Source organism: Eupeodes corollae, chromosome 1, assembly GCF_945859685.1.
Source record: "Eupeodes corollae chromosome 1, idEupCoro1.1, whole genome shotgun sequence".
NCBI classification, from domain to species: Eukaryota; Metazoa; Arthropoda; class Insecta; order Diptera; family Syrphidae; genus Eupeodes; species Eupeodes corollae.
The window spans coordinates 87022674-87038695 of NC_079147.1; the positions used below are offsets into that span (position 1 = coordinate 87022674).

Genomic DNA, 16022 nt, shown 5'->3' on the forward strand with positions numbered 1-16022 from the left:
AGCAGGTCAATCCACCTTCCCCAAGTCCTTAGAATTAAAAAATATGTCCAATACAATCTTGTTTTTAAAAAATCGACGGGTCAAGTTTTGCTAGACATAGAAAAGCATTTGACACTGTTTGGCACGATGGACTCACCTTTAAGCTAATTTTGTTGAATTTTCCACGATATCTTATCAAAATTATTAGGAATTTTTTGAAAAACCGGAAGTAATTTGTTAGTACTGGACTTGCGAAATCTTCTTTATTTGATTTACATTTGGCATTCCTCAAGGAATTGTTTTGGGTCCCATTCTCTTCAACGTTTTCTTATCCGATCTTCCTAGGGTTGAAAGCACTAAAATTGCCATGTTCGCGGACGAAACTGCCCTTTTTGTATTAAGTGTTTTTGCTTAAGACGCACTTAACTACTTACAATGTTCCCTTGATAAACTTCTTAGTTACTTAAATAAGTGGAAAATTAAAGTTAATGCCGAAAAATACCAGGCCATTTGGTTCACACGACGTAGAAAACAATGTTTTCTTCCACAAACCACACTCAATATTAATGCAACCAATATCGTATGGTCCGAAAATTGTAAATATCTCGGCTCACTTTTCAAGGTCACATATATCAAACTCAATCCATAAAACGAATTTAGTAATTAAAATTCTGTATCCGTTTATCAATAGGATGTCTCGTTTTATAAAAGTATATTTCAGCCAGTCCTCACTTATGGAGCTGGTGCTCCATAAATTACAGATATGTCAAAATAAAGTCCTTAAACTAATACTTAATTTGCCTCGTTGCTACTCTACTATAAGACTCCACAAAAGAGCTTATGTCAACCTTATTAAATCCACTCCTTACAAATTACAAGAAAACTTTTTCGAAAGATGTTCTTTGTTGTAAGGAAATTTTGTTTTTCTAAATCTCTTGAATTGTTTGTCGAATTTAAAATAATGTAAAAATTGTACTACAAATAAAACGAAACTTGAACTAAACTGAGGATTTGTTTGACGTGGCGTAAAGATAGATTAAGTGCTTTGGTTCGGTTTAACTGTTCCGAGACCGATACGAGTATTATTAAAATCTAATAAAAAGGACGAAAGGAGTATTCAAAATTTCATTCACACGTGTAACAAAAAGGTGTAAAATGTAAATATTTGTCTAATCTAGTCACTTGACAATTCACTTTTAAGAAAGAAATAGCTTTATTAAAATCAAATTTTCGTTTAAAATATCATTTCACTTCAGAAAATTGAAGCCTTTCTTGACTAAGTTGATATTTAAACACGTGCATAAGTTTAAAACTTACTTATCGTTTTATTTACAAATCAACTATTCCTGTTCCTCTTCATACTCAATTGGTTTTGGCTTATAACCACCACGTCTTCTTTTAAAACCATGACTCTTACGGTATTCTTCTTGCTCCGTAGGTGACAGATCCGTAAATGTTGTCACCGATAATTTATGGTTAACCTCGCCGATTTCATAATCCTGGTTGTTTTGGATAATATTGATAAGATTTTCACAGAAAGTATTTTTATGATACAAATCTATTTCGGCGGAATCATATTCTTTATTGTATTCTTCCTGAAATATAAATTGTTTAAATAAAAATATACAAAATAAACAAAAACATATTACCTTATATTTAGCCCAATCAGATTCCGTGCAACTCCAACTTGCAGCATAAGCAACCAATGTCGCAACAATTAAAAGTGTCAATTTTAACTCCATCATGTGTCAATTGTTTCGGTAGTGAAGATGAAAATAAATGATTGTATGGCTTGAATAAGGTTTATATTCAGTGATCCGTAGCAGTATTAAAAATTGCAGAAACAAGTATAGTAGAATTTGAATTTAAAATAACTTGATATTTAAGCTGCAAGAGGTTACGTCTTTGGCATACATAATGTTAATCGAAGAACCTGTCTTTTTTTTACAGTTGATGAACTCTAATGCGTTCTTGATTTTTTGAAAAGACTTTAATTTGATTAATACAATTTCAAAAATTTCATTAAACAAATTGTCAAAGGAATTACAAATATTTTTACATATCTCTGGTCAAGCATATTTGAAAAGAAACGCTTACCTGTCAAATATTTCAAGAACAGTCTATCATAAGAAAAAAAACTGGACAAAGTGTAGGCTTAGCTTGCAGGATTGGATAATATGAATTTACATTCAATGTCATCATTATTCTACGTGTGAACGCATAAGTCAAAATTAAAATGGCATTAAACAACATTCAAAAATAAAAATATTAAAATCATACATTCGATGACAGCTACCATACTGTAAGTTAAAACAGACGTAGTTTGCATTTATGCTATTTTCTAGAAATCCAAATGGCTTTTTCGGGTCAATGGACAGGTTAAGACAACATAATGGATTTGCAGTCAGCTGCATTCCGCGAACGTATATTTTGATCAGTGCAACTATAGTAAGTTTTCCAAGTGTCATAAATTTGAAACTTGCAACTTTACTCCAGTAATCTTCACTTTATCCTTATATTTTGTATTTTTAATAAATATAACATATTCTTTTTCCAATTTTGCAAGGAAACCTTTTACAATAAACATTAAATAGAACTATGCAGAGAATAAAATCACAAGGTAGAATTTTATCCCATTTTCCGCACAGTGAGATCGTTGTTACGGGCGATTTCAATGTACATAATTCTTCGTGGCTGCGCTATTCTGGTCAGACAACATCCGAAGGAAGGTATGTCGAGATTTTTGCTGAGTTAAACAACCTGACTCAGTTAGTTGACGAGCCAACTCGGATTCCTGACGTTGCAGGTCAATCAAACTTCTGATCCTAATAAATATACTGTCAGTGTACTATCGCCTCTAGGTACATCAGACCATTGTGTCATATCTGCAAAATTTCTCATGCCAAAAAACGCCAGTTAAAGTTAAAACCCCTACGAGAACCGTTTGGCAATATGAGAAAGCCAACTGGGACGGTCTCAACGAATTCTTCAGGAACTTTAACTGGTCACTATGCTTCCTCGATAGTGACGTGGATCCCAGTGCAGATATGATTACAAACTTAATTCTTTGCGGAATGAGAAATTTTATCCCAAATAGAGTAAAATCTATTGAACCCAAAGAAAACTCATGGTTTGATTCGAGCTGTAAAGAGGTTATTAGGATCAAAAATGTAAATTTCCGGAATTACAAAGCCAACCCAACTGAGGAAAACCGGAATAAGTTCAAACAAGCTAGAAGGACCTGTAACGGACATATACGACGCATTAAATTTTGCATGACCAGAAATTACGGCAAAAAATACTACAATGTCCCAATGGTAGTAAAACTTTCAGGTCATTTGTAAAAAATGTGCGCAACACTACGTCATCGTCAGTTCCTACGCTCGTTTATAATGACACTCCCTACGTAAGCGCGATTGATAAAGCTAATTTTCTTGCAGCACAGTTTGCTGTTAATTCGATGCTGCCAATAAGTGACATGACTCCGCCTGTACTTGAAAGCGTAAACGATTCTATGGGACAGATCTTTTTTCGCACTCGTTCAGTTACAAGAGTACGTAAAAATCTTGACATTCACAAATCCGCTGGCCCGGATAGTATCCCCGCTATTGTTCTGAAGAGGTGTTCTTCAACGATGGCAAAACTACTGCGTAAGCTTTTCCATCTGTCCTACGCTACAGGTCTCTTTCCGAGTGGATGGAAAACTGCATTTGTAAAGCCTGTTCCTAAAAAAGACGAATCCTCCTCACCATCTAACTATCGTCCAATTGCACTTACGTCCCTTTACATCGTTTTGGAGAAAGTAAGATTATTGCACTTGATATTTCAAAGGCTTTTGATAGAGTTTGGCACGAAGCTCTATTATCGAAAATGCATGGATTTGGTATTGATGAATCCCTTCTTCGTTGGGTTAGAAATTACCTTTCGGACCGTTCAATTCAAGTAGTCTTGGACGGGTTCAAATCTGATATCCACAAAATAAACGCTGGTGTGCCTCAGGGCTCCGTTTTGTCTCCGACACTTTTCCTTATTTTTATAAATGATCTTTTGTCTGAAACTTCTAACCCACTTAATTGTTTCGCTGATGACAGTACCCTCAGCTTTTCATATTCGTTTCTAGATTCTCATCCTTGTTCTTCGGACGTGGACTACCAACGGCAGCGTATGATGAGCTCATTAAATTCTGATCTTGACAGCATTGTCCAATGGGGAATCAAAAACCGTGTAGAATTTAATGCTTCGAAAACTCAATGCTGTCTACTGTCACAAAAGCGTAACCTTTCCCCTACGCCACTATCCATGAGTGGTACTTGCATCGAGGAGACTGAACAGCTTTCAGTCTTAGGTATGTGCATTACAAACCACTTGTTGTGGAGTGATCACATATTTGACATCGCCAAAAATGCTGCTAAGTGTTTAGGTTTTCTTCGAAGGTGCAAGAAGTTTTTTACTCCTACTGATCTGGCTATAATCTATAAAGCCTATATTCGTCCGAAACTCGAGTACAATTCCCATATCTGGGCAGGTGCTCCTATAACCTACTTGAGTCTCCTAGACAGAATTCAAAAGAGAGCTCTAAAGATGATAGGTGACCGTTGTCTAACTGCAACTTTTGTATCTCTCGAGCACCGTCGTAAGGTTTCATGCCTGTCATTATTTTATCGCTACTTTCATAAACAATGCTCTAATGAAATAGCCAGTTGCATTCCTCCCATCGAACAATTCAACCATAATACCCGTTCCTCTAGGAATGCTCATCAGTTTACCCTTGAGCCTAATTTCGGACGTACTGTAAAGTACAGAGATTCTTTCTTCAGTCGCACCACACGAATGTGGAATGCTTTACCAGACTCAATGTTTCCCACTCATTACAATATGCAGACATTCAAAACCAATGTGCATCGGTATCTCCTTTCTAATCCTATCCTCCCTTCTTAGTTGCTCGCACTGTGATTTATCATGATAAGGGTATTCATATCCCCTTGAGTGCGCGTATAATATAAAAAAAGTAATAATATTCAGCTTTTGGTTAATTGAAAAATCATGATTAGCTGTCATTTTGACATAAGTAGGCTTGACTTATTAGTTATAGAGATAAAGAGTTATAAAGTTGCCTTATTTAGAGGGCAAATTTTTGTCAGTTGACCAATCAGTTAAAAGAAACTTGTTTACTTTCAAGTAACTTATGTCGTTTGAACCTGCCCAATTTATGATTGAGGTCGTATGAATGTCAAATCATGGATGTTGTTTAATTTAAAATCCTTCACCCCATCTCAACTTTTAGATTCTAAATATGTATGGCATTACATAAATGATGCATATTGTAAAACTGTTGTTATTAGCTGTCCAAGTGTCCAATATTTGAGCACAAGAACTTTCTAACATACGTAATAGTTAGGAGGGATAGAAATTAGCATTTGGATTTTACTTTAGAAGTACAATTTTGAATAGCCCTTATTTGGTCAGCTGTCAGTTTAAAAACTCTCATATTTTGACGTTTAACAGGCACAAACTACGCCACTAATTATGACGTGCAACACAAGCTACGAAATATTTGTATTTTTGTACAAACATTTCTTGATGGTGTTATTTCTCAAAGTGGTGATCATGATTGGCTACCGGCATCTTGTGATTTAATACCTAAAGACTTTTTCTTTAGGTCACAAGCACAAGGTCTATGCCAATACTCCGCAATCGATTTGAGACCATAAAAAAAGAATATGCGTATTGATCATGGAAAATTTTACGAAAAGAACGTGAAGTGGCTTTGCTTAGCGCCTCCCTCGATTTGCTTAGTCATTTTACCCAGATTAAATTTATCAGGTTCTGAGCTATATCGGATGTAAAAATGTTTCTGCTCCAATATAGAAATAATTATATAAGTTAAGAATAACAGGTTTTTTGACAGTTCAGAGCTAAAAAAATGTAAAAAGCGAGAACATATCAGAATCTAAATGAGCAACTGACAGATAAACATTCCATTCTGACATTCTAAAATACTACTACTAGGTGCAATGTATCTTAAATGTTGGCTTTGCTTCAGGTTTTGACAACTTTTCACTTACAGGAACAGGCACACCAGCAACAACTTGACTTGTATTAGAAATAAAGAACTTGTCTAGTCATTATTTTTGAATAAGAAACAACTTTATTTTCCTAATTAAAATATAATTACTTTCTTCACATTTCTTCCTGATTCAATAAAACTTGATATTTTAACAAATGTATATGCCGAAGTTTAAGCCTTATTTTTTATATAAGTCAACAACTATTATAATTAATTCAAATCAACTATTCGTATGCTTCAGTTGTTGTTCGCTTAGAACCACGTACTTTTTGAACCCGATGAGCTTTAAGGTATTCTTGTTGTTCGGGAGGTGACAAATCTGACAATTTATTCACACTTAATTTATGTACAGCCTCTCCGGTATCAAAATCATGGTTGTTTTGTTCAATAATTATAAGGTTTTCACAGAATGTATTATAGTGAAATAAATCTGTTTCGGCTAATTCATAGGATTTGTTGTATTCTTCCTGAAATTTAAATAAAATATGTATAAAATTATTATGTGAGGAAATGTTTTGATCACGACCTACCTTAAACTTAGCCCAATCCGATTGTGTACATTTGTAGTTTAAACTGGAAGCACAAGCAATAAATGTTGCAACAATGACGAGTGTCAATTTGAAATTCATTTTATGTTTTTGGATTATATTCAGTCGGAGATATGTTGTTAGCTTATGGCTATAGACGGACGAGTACTAAAATACGAATTAAGATTGCCTTGATATTTAAACAGCAAGAGCTTGGCCCAAGACTTCTGCACCCATATTAAGAAGTCATTTAATAGTCATAAGCAAACAAAAACCAGTCTTTAAGTTAACATAGTTAACAGTCAATCAGCTCTAAGACGGATATCGGTTGTTTGAACAATTTTATTGTAATTTGAAGTTAACTTTATTGTTTCACAATCGTTTAAGAGAATAATATACGGTATTTAGTTTTAGAATAGTCCTGAGTCTCTACATATCCCTAGACACAAAAGATCAACACATCTAAGCGGCTTCCTCACCGTAACAAAATATCAAAAAAAGTGCTCATCAAAAAGATTTATCAACAAGGCCTATAGCACCGTCCTAATTAAGCCAGGCTCATTTGACAACAATAAAAAAAGCAGTTTTATATAAGATCACGTATGATCTGTCAAAAATCAAACCTCAAGATGAATCACAAGTAAAAACATAATATGCTTACTAATATTTGATTAGTCCCAAAGATCTTACTAACTAATAACCTTATCGAAATTACAATAATGTTAATATACAAAATATTGTTAACATTTGCTGAAATTAAAGCTCTTCCAAAAATACGACAAAATTGATCATCTTTTTAAGTATGGGCTAACGTAATGTTAAATAGCCTTGACGGCTCTGATCTTTTGAAGGGACATGTAATCTGGATTGACAAACAACTCGCAGAAATAAGAGCTTCTACCAGTTTCAATTTGATTTGACTTTGGTAATTTTGTTTTTGTTGTTGATGAACCTCGTAATTTAGCATACCTATACACTTTGAAGTAATGTAACTTATAATCCGGTTATCCCAATTTTGTTTATTGTTGAAGATGTTGTCAAGACTTTTAGCATGGATAAGGTATTCAAGTGAGCGTGAATTTCAATGAGAGGAAAGATAGAAAAGTAATGGCTGAAACACATACACGCTTCAGCTTCGGCTTCGTCTGCGTTACGTTAGGCCTGCTTCGAGGTTGCTTTGAATGACATTTCTATTATTTCATCCCTCCAAAGAGCAAATATTTTGTTTGTTGACATTTTTTTACTGCTGATGAGCTGTCAGACAAAGCAAATGTTCAGAAAATTGAACTAGAGCTTCCGTTTGGAGTCACATTACGTTACATTACATTCTTTTCCTTACGATTGTCAAACAAAACGTGAGGTCGAAGCTACATTGTGATAGCATGCATTGAATTCCTATGGCTGAACTCGTAAACGTCAGGCGAAGCCGAAGCTGAAGCGTGTTGGATTTTAGAAAAGGGCTTTAGTGTTGTCTGAGTTTAGTTTAAAACCATAACGTTAAGACCATTCGTCTTTATAAAAAAGATCTAAGTTCAATTTTGTTATTGCGTCCTGGACATGACGCATGGATAGTGACAAGCTTTTTTAGTTAATTATTATTATTATTATTATTAAAGAGTTATTGCACTTTCTCAGCTGCATGAGCTGGAAAAATTTTACCCATCTTTGGATTCGGCTCGCGTGTTTGATAAGGAGGGAATTCACCCTATCTCAAGAAAACCCGATTTTTTTTCTTTTTAAGTTCTAGTTTGTTTGTTGTAGGAAGCGTCTTACAATGTTGCATGTGTTGAGGATTACGGATTTCTGAATAATCCCCAGGGCGTTTTTGTGGTTGTGTTTCTTCAGTTGGGCTATGAGGTTCTTTGGTATCAGTCCTGTGGCGGATATGATGATTGGTGCGATATCGAACCTTTCCACATGGTAATAACTTTGAGTTCGTTGGCCAGGTCGGTATACTTTTCGATTTTCGTGCTAAACGTCGACTGGGTGTTGTTGTTAAGTGGGACAGCGGTATCAAACAGCGTGATTTTCCTCCCTACTTTCGAACAGGACAATGTCCGGCTTATAAGCACGTATGGTGCGATCTGTAATTATCGACCTGTCCCAATATAGCTTCGAACTTCTGTTTTCGAGAACAGGTGGATGGTTGTACTTATAGTATGGAAGTTTTTCCACCAAAAGGTTGTTGTTTATTCCTAAACCTTGGTGTATGATCTTCGCTACCTGATAATATGGTCAATAGTTTCTCCGTTGGTCTGGCAGCGGTGCCAATCCGTTTCCGCGTAAGGAGACTCTTGCTGGAGCCACAGATTTGAACTGGTCATGTTGATGAAGTCTTGCTGCATTTGAAATGGATGTATCCTATGTACAGTTTTATTCTTCCAAGCTTCCATGCGTTCTTCGCGAGAGAGAACGTTCGGTGGCTTTTGAAACTCGATGGATTTTAAGTTGAGTGGGGTGTAATTCTTTTGCGCAAGGCATACTGTCCGAATTAAACCCGATGTTTCAATTTGGCTTCTAAAGTAGTCTCTTAAGTTATTTTTTTGAGAGAAAGGGAGATTTGGTACGTCCAGGAGCCCTCTTCCACCGTCTTCATGAGGTAGGGTAACCCTTTCTATTGCACTTCGCGGATTGTGACACAGGTATTTAGTCAGGATAGTTCGTACTCAGTTTGATATCTCGTCAAGATTTGTGTTTGACCAATTGACAATGCCAAAAGAATATTTAAATACTGGAATAGCCTAGGTGTTTAAGTTAGACTTGAGAACTTTAACTTAATTCCCGGTTCTTGAATTCCTTTCAGTTGTAAGAAATTAAGATATTTTTAGCTTTCGTCTTGGTATCCTTCGGGCTTATTTTGTACCTTTCCTTTTTGAATATGGATAATTTTTGCATTTTTCGATACCAAATTCTAATCCTATGTATGTCGTCACTAAATCGCTTTACTACTTGTATCCGGTGTATTTTTTCTTTACTGTTGGTATAAAGTTTTAAGTTGTCTACATAGTATACATAGGTGGTCGACAAGAGTTTGCATATTTTCTGCTTAAGGCTTAAAGCCCAGGTTGAGTTTTTTAAGCATTCTACTAAGTGGGTTCATATACTAAGGCAGAACCAGAGGGGGCTCTTGGAATATTCCGCATTTGATATGGGTATAGCCTTGCTAGTATTCTGTCCAATGTGTAATTTTACGTTCCACTTTTAAATTGTTACCTCCATAAAGTGTATGATCCTTGGGTCGATTTTATATAGCTCCAGGATTTTCAGTAAGAATCAGTGCGGAAGGCTATCGAATGCTTTTTTGTAATCGATGTATTTCATGCTAAGATTGCGTTTATCCTGTATTGCTTGATGAACTAAGACGGAGTCGATTGTCAGATGTTGTATTTGCGCAATGATCGTAAACGTGGTTGGAGAGAATCTTCGTCAAAAGCTTGTACGTCGTTGACAGGCATGTAATGAGGAATTAATTTCCCGTCATTAAGAACCAAGGGATCTCGTGTGGATCTCTCATAAATTTGTTGAAGTATTCTGCAAGCATTGGATGAGTTGCAGTAAACTTTTTCAGCCATACATTGTGGATTTTATCCGGGCCAGGTGATTTCCAATTACTGCTCGCTCTTATCGCTTTCGCAACTTGTTCAGCAGAAATGTCGGTGTTCTCCATCTCTCCGTAGTTTCTGCTATGTTCGAATTCGTTAACAAGCCATACGTTTTCCATGACTAGATCTAAATTTAACTGTAAGACCCTTTAAAACTTAAATATAATACTTAAGAATACTGGTTTTACTGAATGGATTAAAATAATTTTTAGTGATGTGAGCTGCTCCTGATTTCTGAATTACAGATAATTAAGATTGAGACAAATTCGGCCCCGGACAGTTTTACGGCTTCAATGATCTCTTCGGTATTTTTGTATTGCTGTCCTCCTTGGACTTGAGACTTTTCTTGAAAGCCATCAATACACGTTTTCCGTGATGTTCAAGAATTTGGGGACCATGGTAATGGGTTCGAGGTTTTGTTGTCCGTGCGGTATATATTGGTGGAAAGTCCATCAAATAATTCAGAAAAGCTTTGAACATCCAGCTTCCCTGTCCCGTAATAAGTGACTGCTCCCCCTTCCATTACACCACCTTTTTTCTTGTGCATTTCTCAAGAAAGATTTCTTCCTTTCTTAAATCATTGAAATAGCAGCTATATTTATCAGCTCCACCCAAATTAGTTTTGTTTCATTGGAAAAGACGAGGGTATGCCAAGCCCGATTCCACCTGATGTGATTTGTTGCAAAATTAAGGCGTTGCGTTGGCTCTTGCGTGCAGCATTCTATGGCGGTTTTTTCTTTATTTTTTGGTGTCGTTTATGGTCTGTCTTCTGTATCACCCGTGTAATAGTATAGTGGATCTACTAGCATCTACCTCAGCTTCTGCTGAGGTAGTTGTATACAACATTGGAATTTCTTCTAATTTTGCTGGCTATGAAACGGATGGTTTTGCCGAGATCCCGGTAAACTCGAATTTGGCCTATTTCGTCTTTGGTTGAACCCCACGCTTCTGGATACTATCAAATTAATACTCGTACTTAGCTCCCAAATAATCAGACTATCTTTTTATCTAATTTTAAACACGCTTATAGGTAAATTTAGATCTTGTACGCGGTTGGAAGACTTAGAAAACAGAAAAATTGGTATACTCATTGGAATACAACCTTTTTTGTATATAACTACTTTTTCGTTCCGTTTGATGTTGTTTCCTTTTCAAAAACTTTCTGCCAATTAAAAATTGGATTATGTTGTTTGGAAAGAACAACATTTAATATCCAGTTAGTGCACAATCGTCCAATTATTTAAAAAAAAAACAAAAAATTGTTTGTTTAGATGAATACAAACGATTGCAAGAAGTCGGAAAATCTGTTGACTGCCAATTTTAGCTCTCACATTTGACAGATAAAATTGGTTGTAGATATACATGGTGAAGGTTTAGACGACATTATTGGAAAGTTAGTCAAGGCAAATCTTCCTAACTCTCAAGTCAAGTCAACGGAAAGTTGACCTTCATTGCTCAATGATTTAAATATTTTCTGAACAATTCCATTTAACGATTTTTGAAAAAGGGATCTTTGTACAATTGCAAAAGAAATATTTCTTCACAACACAAAATGGAAGTAGTAAACGATTTTCAGCTTGCTTGAGAAGTGTTTTGTAGACATAAATGATTTTGATAGTTTTTTTTACTATTAAGTGAAGGTGAAAATATAAATACGTTCAAATAATGCAAATGAAGTCCCTTGTGTTGTCTGAACCTGCCTATGGTTAATAGGAAATTGGTTAAAATGTTTTGAGAAAAATCTTCCAATATTGGAAGATCATTGAAATCGAATTGTTTTAAACAGGAGGAAATGAGGATAATTTAATTAATGAGACAGCTTGCGTTCTTTTTGTCATATATGAAAAAATCAGTTTATTAGAAGTATTACAGAAGTTAAATCTAATTCGATTCTATGATTCTAATCAATCGCCACTAAAGCATCATCAGAGACTTCAGAATTTCAGTAAATAGTAAGCTTATAGCAAGCTTCAAACTACGATCAGAGGCTCATCATAAGTTATTGTTAGTAAGAAATAATACAATTAAAGCCTAACACACGCACAAAATACAAAACATAATTAACATCTAAAATGAGTTAATACAGAACAACAAAAGATAAAATAAAGACGTTTATGATAGTGGAGCACTGGTTCTAAACAATGATTTTAATTCCCCCTTATTTAAATTTAAATCTATCGATGAGCAATTATTAAAATGCTCATTCGACTTAAAGCTTCATTTATCCCATAGTTAGTTTTATGGAAGTCAATATGTATAAAATCAAAAGAACGTAGGTGATGAGTTCCGCCTCGGTAATTCAAATGTATACATATGGGTGGTAACCCTGGCACAAAGGTAATAAAAACTATCACTGAGGAAGCCAAAAGTAGACACGAGAGAGACACTCCGTTGAGTTAAGCAACGACCGGCACTGTGCACTAACCGATTCAACCGATTTCTTTTTTCTTTTTTTTTTATTAATAATTGTTAATCATTTACTTTTTTTTCATTAAAATTGGATTATACCTATTAAAGGAATATCTTTTATTTGGTTTTCTGGGAATAGTATTCTACATACACAAGATAGCAAATAAGGTGCATCAGTTTCACAGTTAATTAGTTGATGAAGAAATATTAAATCTTTATTAACACGCCTTTGATGAAGAGATTGCAATTGAAGAAGCTGAATACGATGTTTATAGGGAGGCGAATCATAAGGATCTTCCCAAGGAAGACCCTTTAGGGCAAAGCGAATGATATTATGCTGAATTGATTCTAAAACACATCTCACGATAGCGAACACCATTCACAGTAACTGCCTGACCAGAACCGATGATGCCGCCAGCCCATCAACAGGACCAAACAGTCAACCATTTTGTGTGCATTGGTTTTTCGACAATCTTTCGTCCAAATAGGATAATTATGCTTATTGACTAATCTATTCAATCTGTAATGATTTTCTTCGAAAATTGATTATCCACTGTTACCACTTCTTGCTATACCATTCTGACCATTGAAGACGCTTAAAATGGTCAAGAGTCTTTAGTTCTTGAGTGAATTGCACCTTGTAAGCGTGTAAGTGCAAGTCTGTATGAATAATGTTTATCAACGACCACCAGTTGAGGTGGACGGCAGCAATAGGGGCATGTAGTAGTATTTTTACATCTCCTGCAAACCTTGTTTGATAAAATTTTTGCACGATTTTTCCGATTGAACGCACATTTTGACGATTAATTTGACTGAACAAATCACGAAGCGTACGATATGTTTTCATTTGAACGCCCATTGTCATAATAAGCCTAAATAATTTGAAGGCCTTGCTCGATTGTGTATCTTTCCGTATTTAAAATTGAATTAGTCTGAAATTGAGAAGTGTCAAATGAAATGCAAAAAATAACTGCACGTTTAGGTGTGGTTCACATTCAATATTGGCCTTTAAAATTTAACCACAATGGACAGTCTTCATTGAAAGGTTCTGAATAAAAATCAACAAAAAAATGTGGAACGCTTCACGATTTTGCGTGTCATCCTTGCGCAGGGGCCATGCTAATCTTCTCTGTATCGTTCCAATTTTAGTATATGTTCTGCCGAAGCAAGAACAATGTTATGTGTTTTCATTTTTTACTTATTCTTATATTACTTGAAAAAAATGCTGCGAATTGTATAAAGCAAAAATTATAACAGTAAAATTGAGTTTTTATCAAATACACAAACCGTTCGTATAGAAATTTCAAAATTCAATCAACAAATAGTACAAACTGATAAATAAATGGATTTTAAAAATCAATTAAATTATTTTATTTATTTCATTTAATTTACGTTTACATCAAAAACAAATTAAAATTAACGCTCCAATCGACAAATTGGTCCTTCTTCAACCATCTTCAAATCGACCTTTGGTCCAACTAGATCACGAATGTTATTGATTCCATATTTAATCATGGTTGGTCGTTCCAGCGACAGACCCCAAGCAATTACGTTCACATTTGGAGGCAAACCCATTGGAAGCAACATCTCTGGCCGAAAGATTCCTGAGTTACCAACCTAAAAAAGGTGACATTTTTGCATCCATTCAAAGAACACAACACGAGAAAAAAAACTCCTTACCTCGATCCACTTGTCCAAACCAGGATGGAAACAGAATATCTCCATGCTGGGTTCAGTGTAGGGATTGTAAGCTGGTTTGAATTCCAGCTTAGTGATACCCAGCTTACGGAAGAACTCGTACAGGGTTCCAATCAGATCACCCAGTGTTAGCCCAACATCAGCAATTACACCCTCGACTTGTTGGAACTCGGCCAAATGCGTGGCATCCAAAGTTTCATTACGGAACACTCTGTCAATACTGAAGTATTTGGCTGGCTTGAATCCTCCCGGCTGATTGGCTAGTTTGTAGAGCATCCTCGCACTCACGGCGGTGGTGTGGGTGCGCAGCAGATTCTTCTGCGCTTCCTCAAGCTTCCAATCGTATCCATAACCCTGCGAACCATAGCCGCCCTCCGAATGGACCTTCTTCACACGCTGAAGGTATTCTTGAGGGAATTTATAGCTCTTCGATGGATAATTAATGAAGAAAGTGTCATGTGCATCACGGGCCGGATGCTGTTGGGGCTGGAAGAGAGCGTCAAAGTTCCAGAATGATGATTCGACGTAGTTGTTCGTGGGCATTTCGGAGAAGCCCATTTCAAGAAAGATCTGACGGAACTCGGTGCGAACTTTAAGCAAAGGATGAAGATGACCTCTTGTCGGGGGAGCGCCCAAGGCATCGAAGTTGTATGCCTTGAATTTCAAATCTTTCCACAAGCCGGAGGCTAGCATCTCTACTGTAAGATCGGTTTCAAGCTTTGTGAGGGTTGTTGAGAATTCGGGGCCTTTGCTGAGGATAAAACTCTTGGTGGTTACTTCCTGAAGAAGTTTCCTTTTTTTATATTCAGCTATAACATTGGGTGCCAGGTCACTGGCTCCACTTGCCACGGCTTTTAGGTTCTCCATAACCAAATCCTCGATTTTGTCAACTTTTCTCTTAACCAACGGCGGAGTGACAGACTTGTCCACAAAAATCCATCCTTGTGACATGGCCTTACTGAAGCCAACTTTGGCATTCGGTGATGATTTCATTAGTTCGGCTTGGGCGATACCCTCAGCTGGGACAGAATTATATACTGCTGCTTCATGACTACCATTGGCAGCAACTTGGGTCCCTTCGCCAGTTAGTTCAAGTGATTTCCTCGATGCAGGTTCAGCAAGGACAAGTTCTCCGTGAGCTTGAATACTTTTTAAGGCGCCGATGATTTTCTGGTGATCTTCACCGAAAATCGGCACCAAATCGAGAGTGTCGACCTTATCGGAGACGTTCAAGTGTTGAAGAATTCTTTCCGTTAGATCGGGATGCATTTTGAAAAAGTTGCAATTTTTCAGAAACCAACGTGATGCAAAAACCCAAAAGTTTTAGCTTAGCCAAAGAGTCAACCGTACTCGTGGAGTGGATTTGTTGTCTATTCAGATTGTCATTTGTCAGCAAGTTGTCAATTTTCATAAGTGACAGTTCGGACTTTAGGAGTTTTATGGGTTCTGTTTGATTTGAATATTGTTTCATAGTTCGCTTATGCATATAATACATAACGTAATGTACATAATGTTACTATGAAAATGTTTGAATATGCGGAAAAACTTTGTCCTCGTCAATTTAAAATCCAAAAATATTTGCAAATAGAACTCAGAAGTTGTTTGTTTAGAAAAATATAATATTTGTATCCTCTTATGCATGATAGTGGTGACAATTGATATGTCTTGACATTTAAAACAACACATTGATGTCCTTTTAGTTCTGGTGTTGCAAGTCGCATGTTCAATGGTGTAAAGTAA

The 16022-nt window shown here is 36.0% G+C and overlaps 3 protein-coding genes and 1 non-coding gene across 4 annotated transcripts; all 4 read right to left on the reverse strand.

Moving 5' to 3' along the window:
• Positions 1 to 1168: 1168 nt before the first annotated feature.
• Positions 1169 to 1779, reverse strand: LOC129943225 (cathepsin L-like). Its single transcript, XM_056052527.1, has 2 exons — positions 1629 to 1779; positions 1169 to 1574 (listed from the first exon to the last, which is right to left on the reverse strand). The coding sequence occupies exons 1-2, from the start codon at positions 1722 to 1724 to the stop codon at positions 1320 to 1322; spliced, it is 351 nt and encodes a 116-aa protein (XP_055908502.1). The 5' UTR covers positions 1725 to 1779; the 3' UTR covers positions 1169 to 1319.
• Positions 1780 to 6104: 4325 nt separating this feature from the next.
• Positions 6105 to 6745, reverse strand: LOC129943226 (uncharacterized). The gene is made up of 2 exons (XM_056052528.1): positions 6577 to 6745; positions 6105 to 6513 (listed from the first exon to the last, which is right to left on the reverse strand). Exons 1-2 carry the CDS (start codon positions 6673 to 6675, stop codon positions 6271 to 6273), a joined length of 342 nt encoding a protein of 113 aa, XP_055908503.1. The 5' UTR covers positions 6676 to 6745; the 3' UTR covers positions 6105 to 6270.
• A 6905-nt stretch (positions 6746 to 13650) lies between these two features.
• Positions 13651 to 13757, reverse strand: LOC129943621 (U6 spliceosomal RNA). The gene has a single exon (XR_008781333.1). It is a non-coding gene; the product is annotated as a U6 spliceosomal RNA (small nuclear RNA).
• Positions 13758 to 13940: 183 nt separating this feature from the next.
• LOC129943215 (phenylalanine--tRNA ligase alpha subunit) lies at positions 13941 to 15658 on the reverse strand. The gene is made up of 2 exons (XM_056052513.1): positions 14265 to 15658; positions 13941 to 14201 (listed from the first exon to the last, which is right to left on the reverse strand). The coding sequence occupies exons 1-2, from the start codon at positions 15549 to 15551 to the stop codon at positions 14001 to 14003; spliced, it is 1488 nt and encodes a 495-aa protein (XP_055908488.1). The 5' UTR covers positions 15552 to 15658; the 3' UTR covers positions 13941 to 14000.
• Positions 15659 to 16022: the final 364 nt, after the last annotated feature.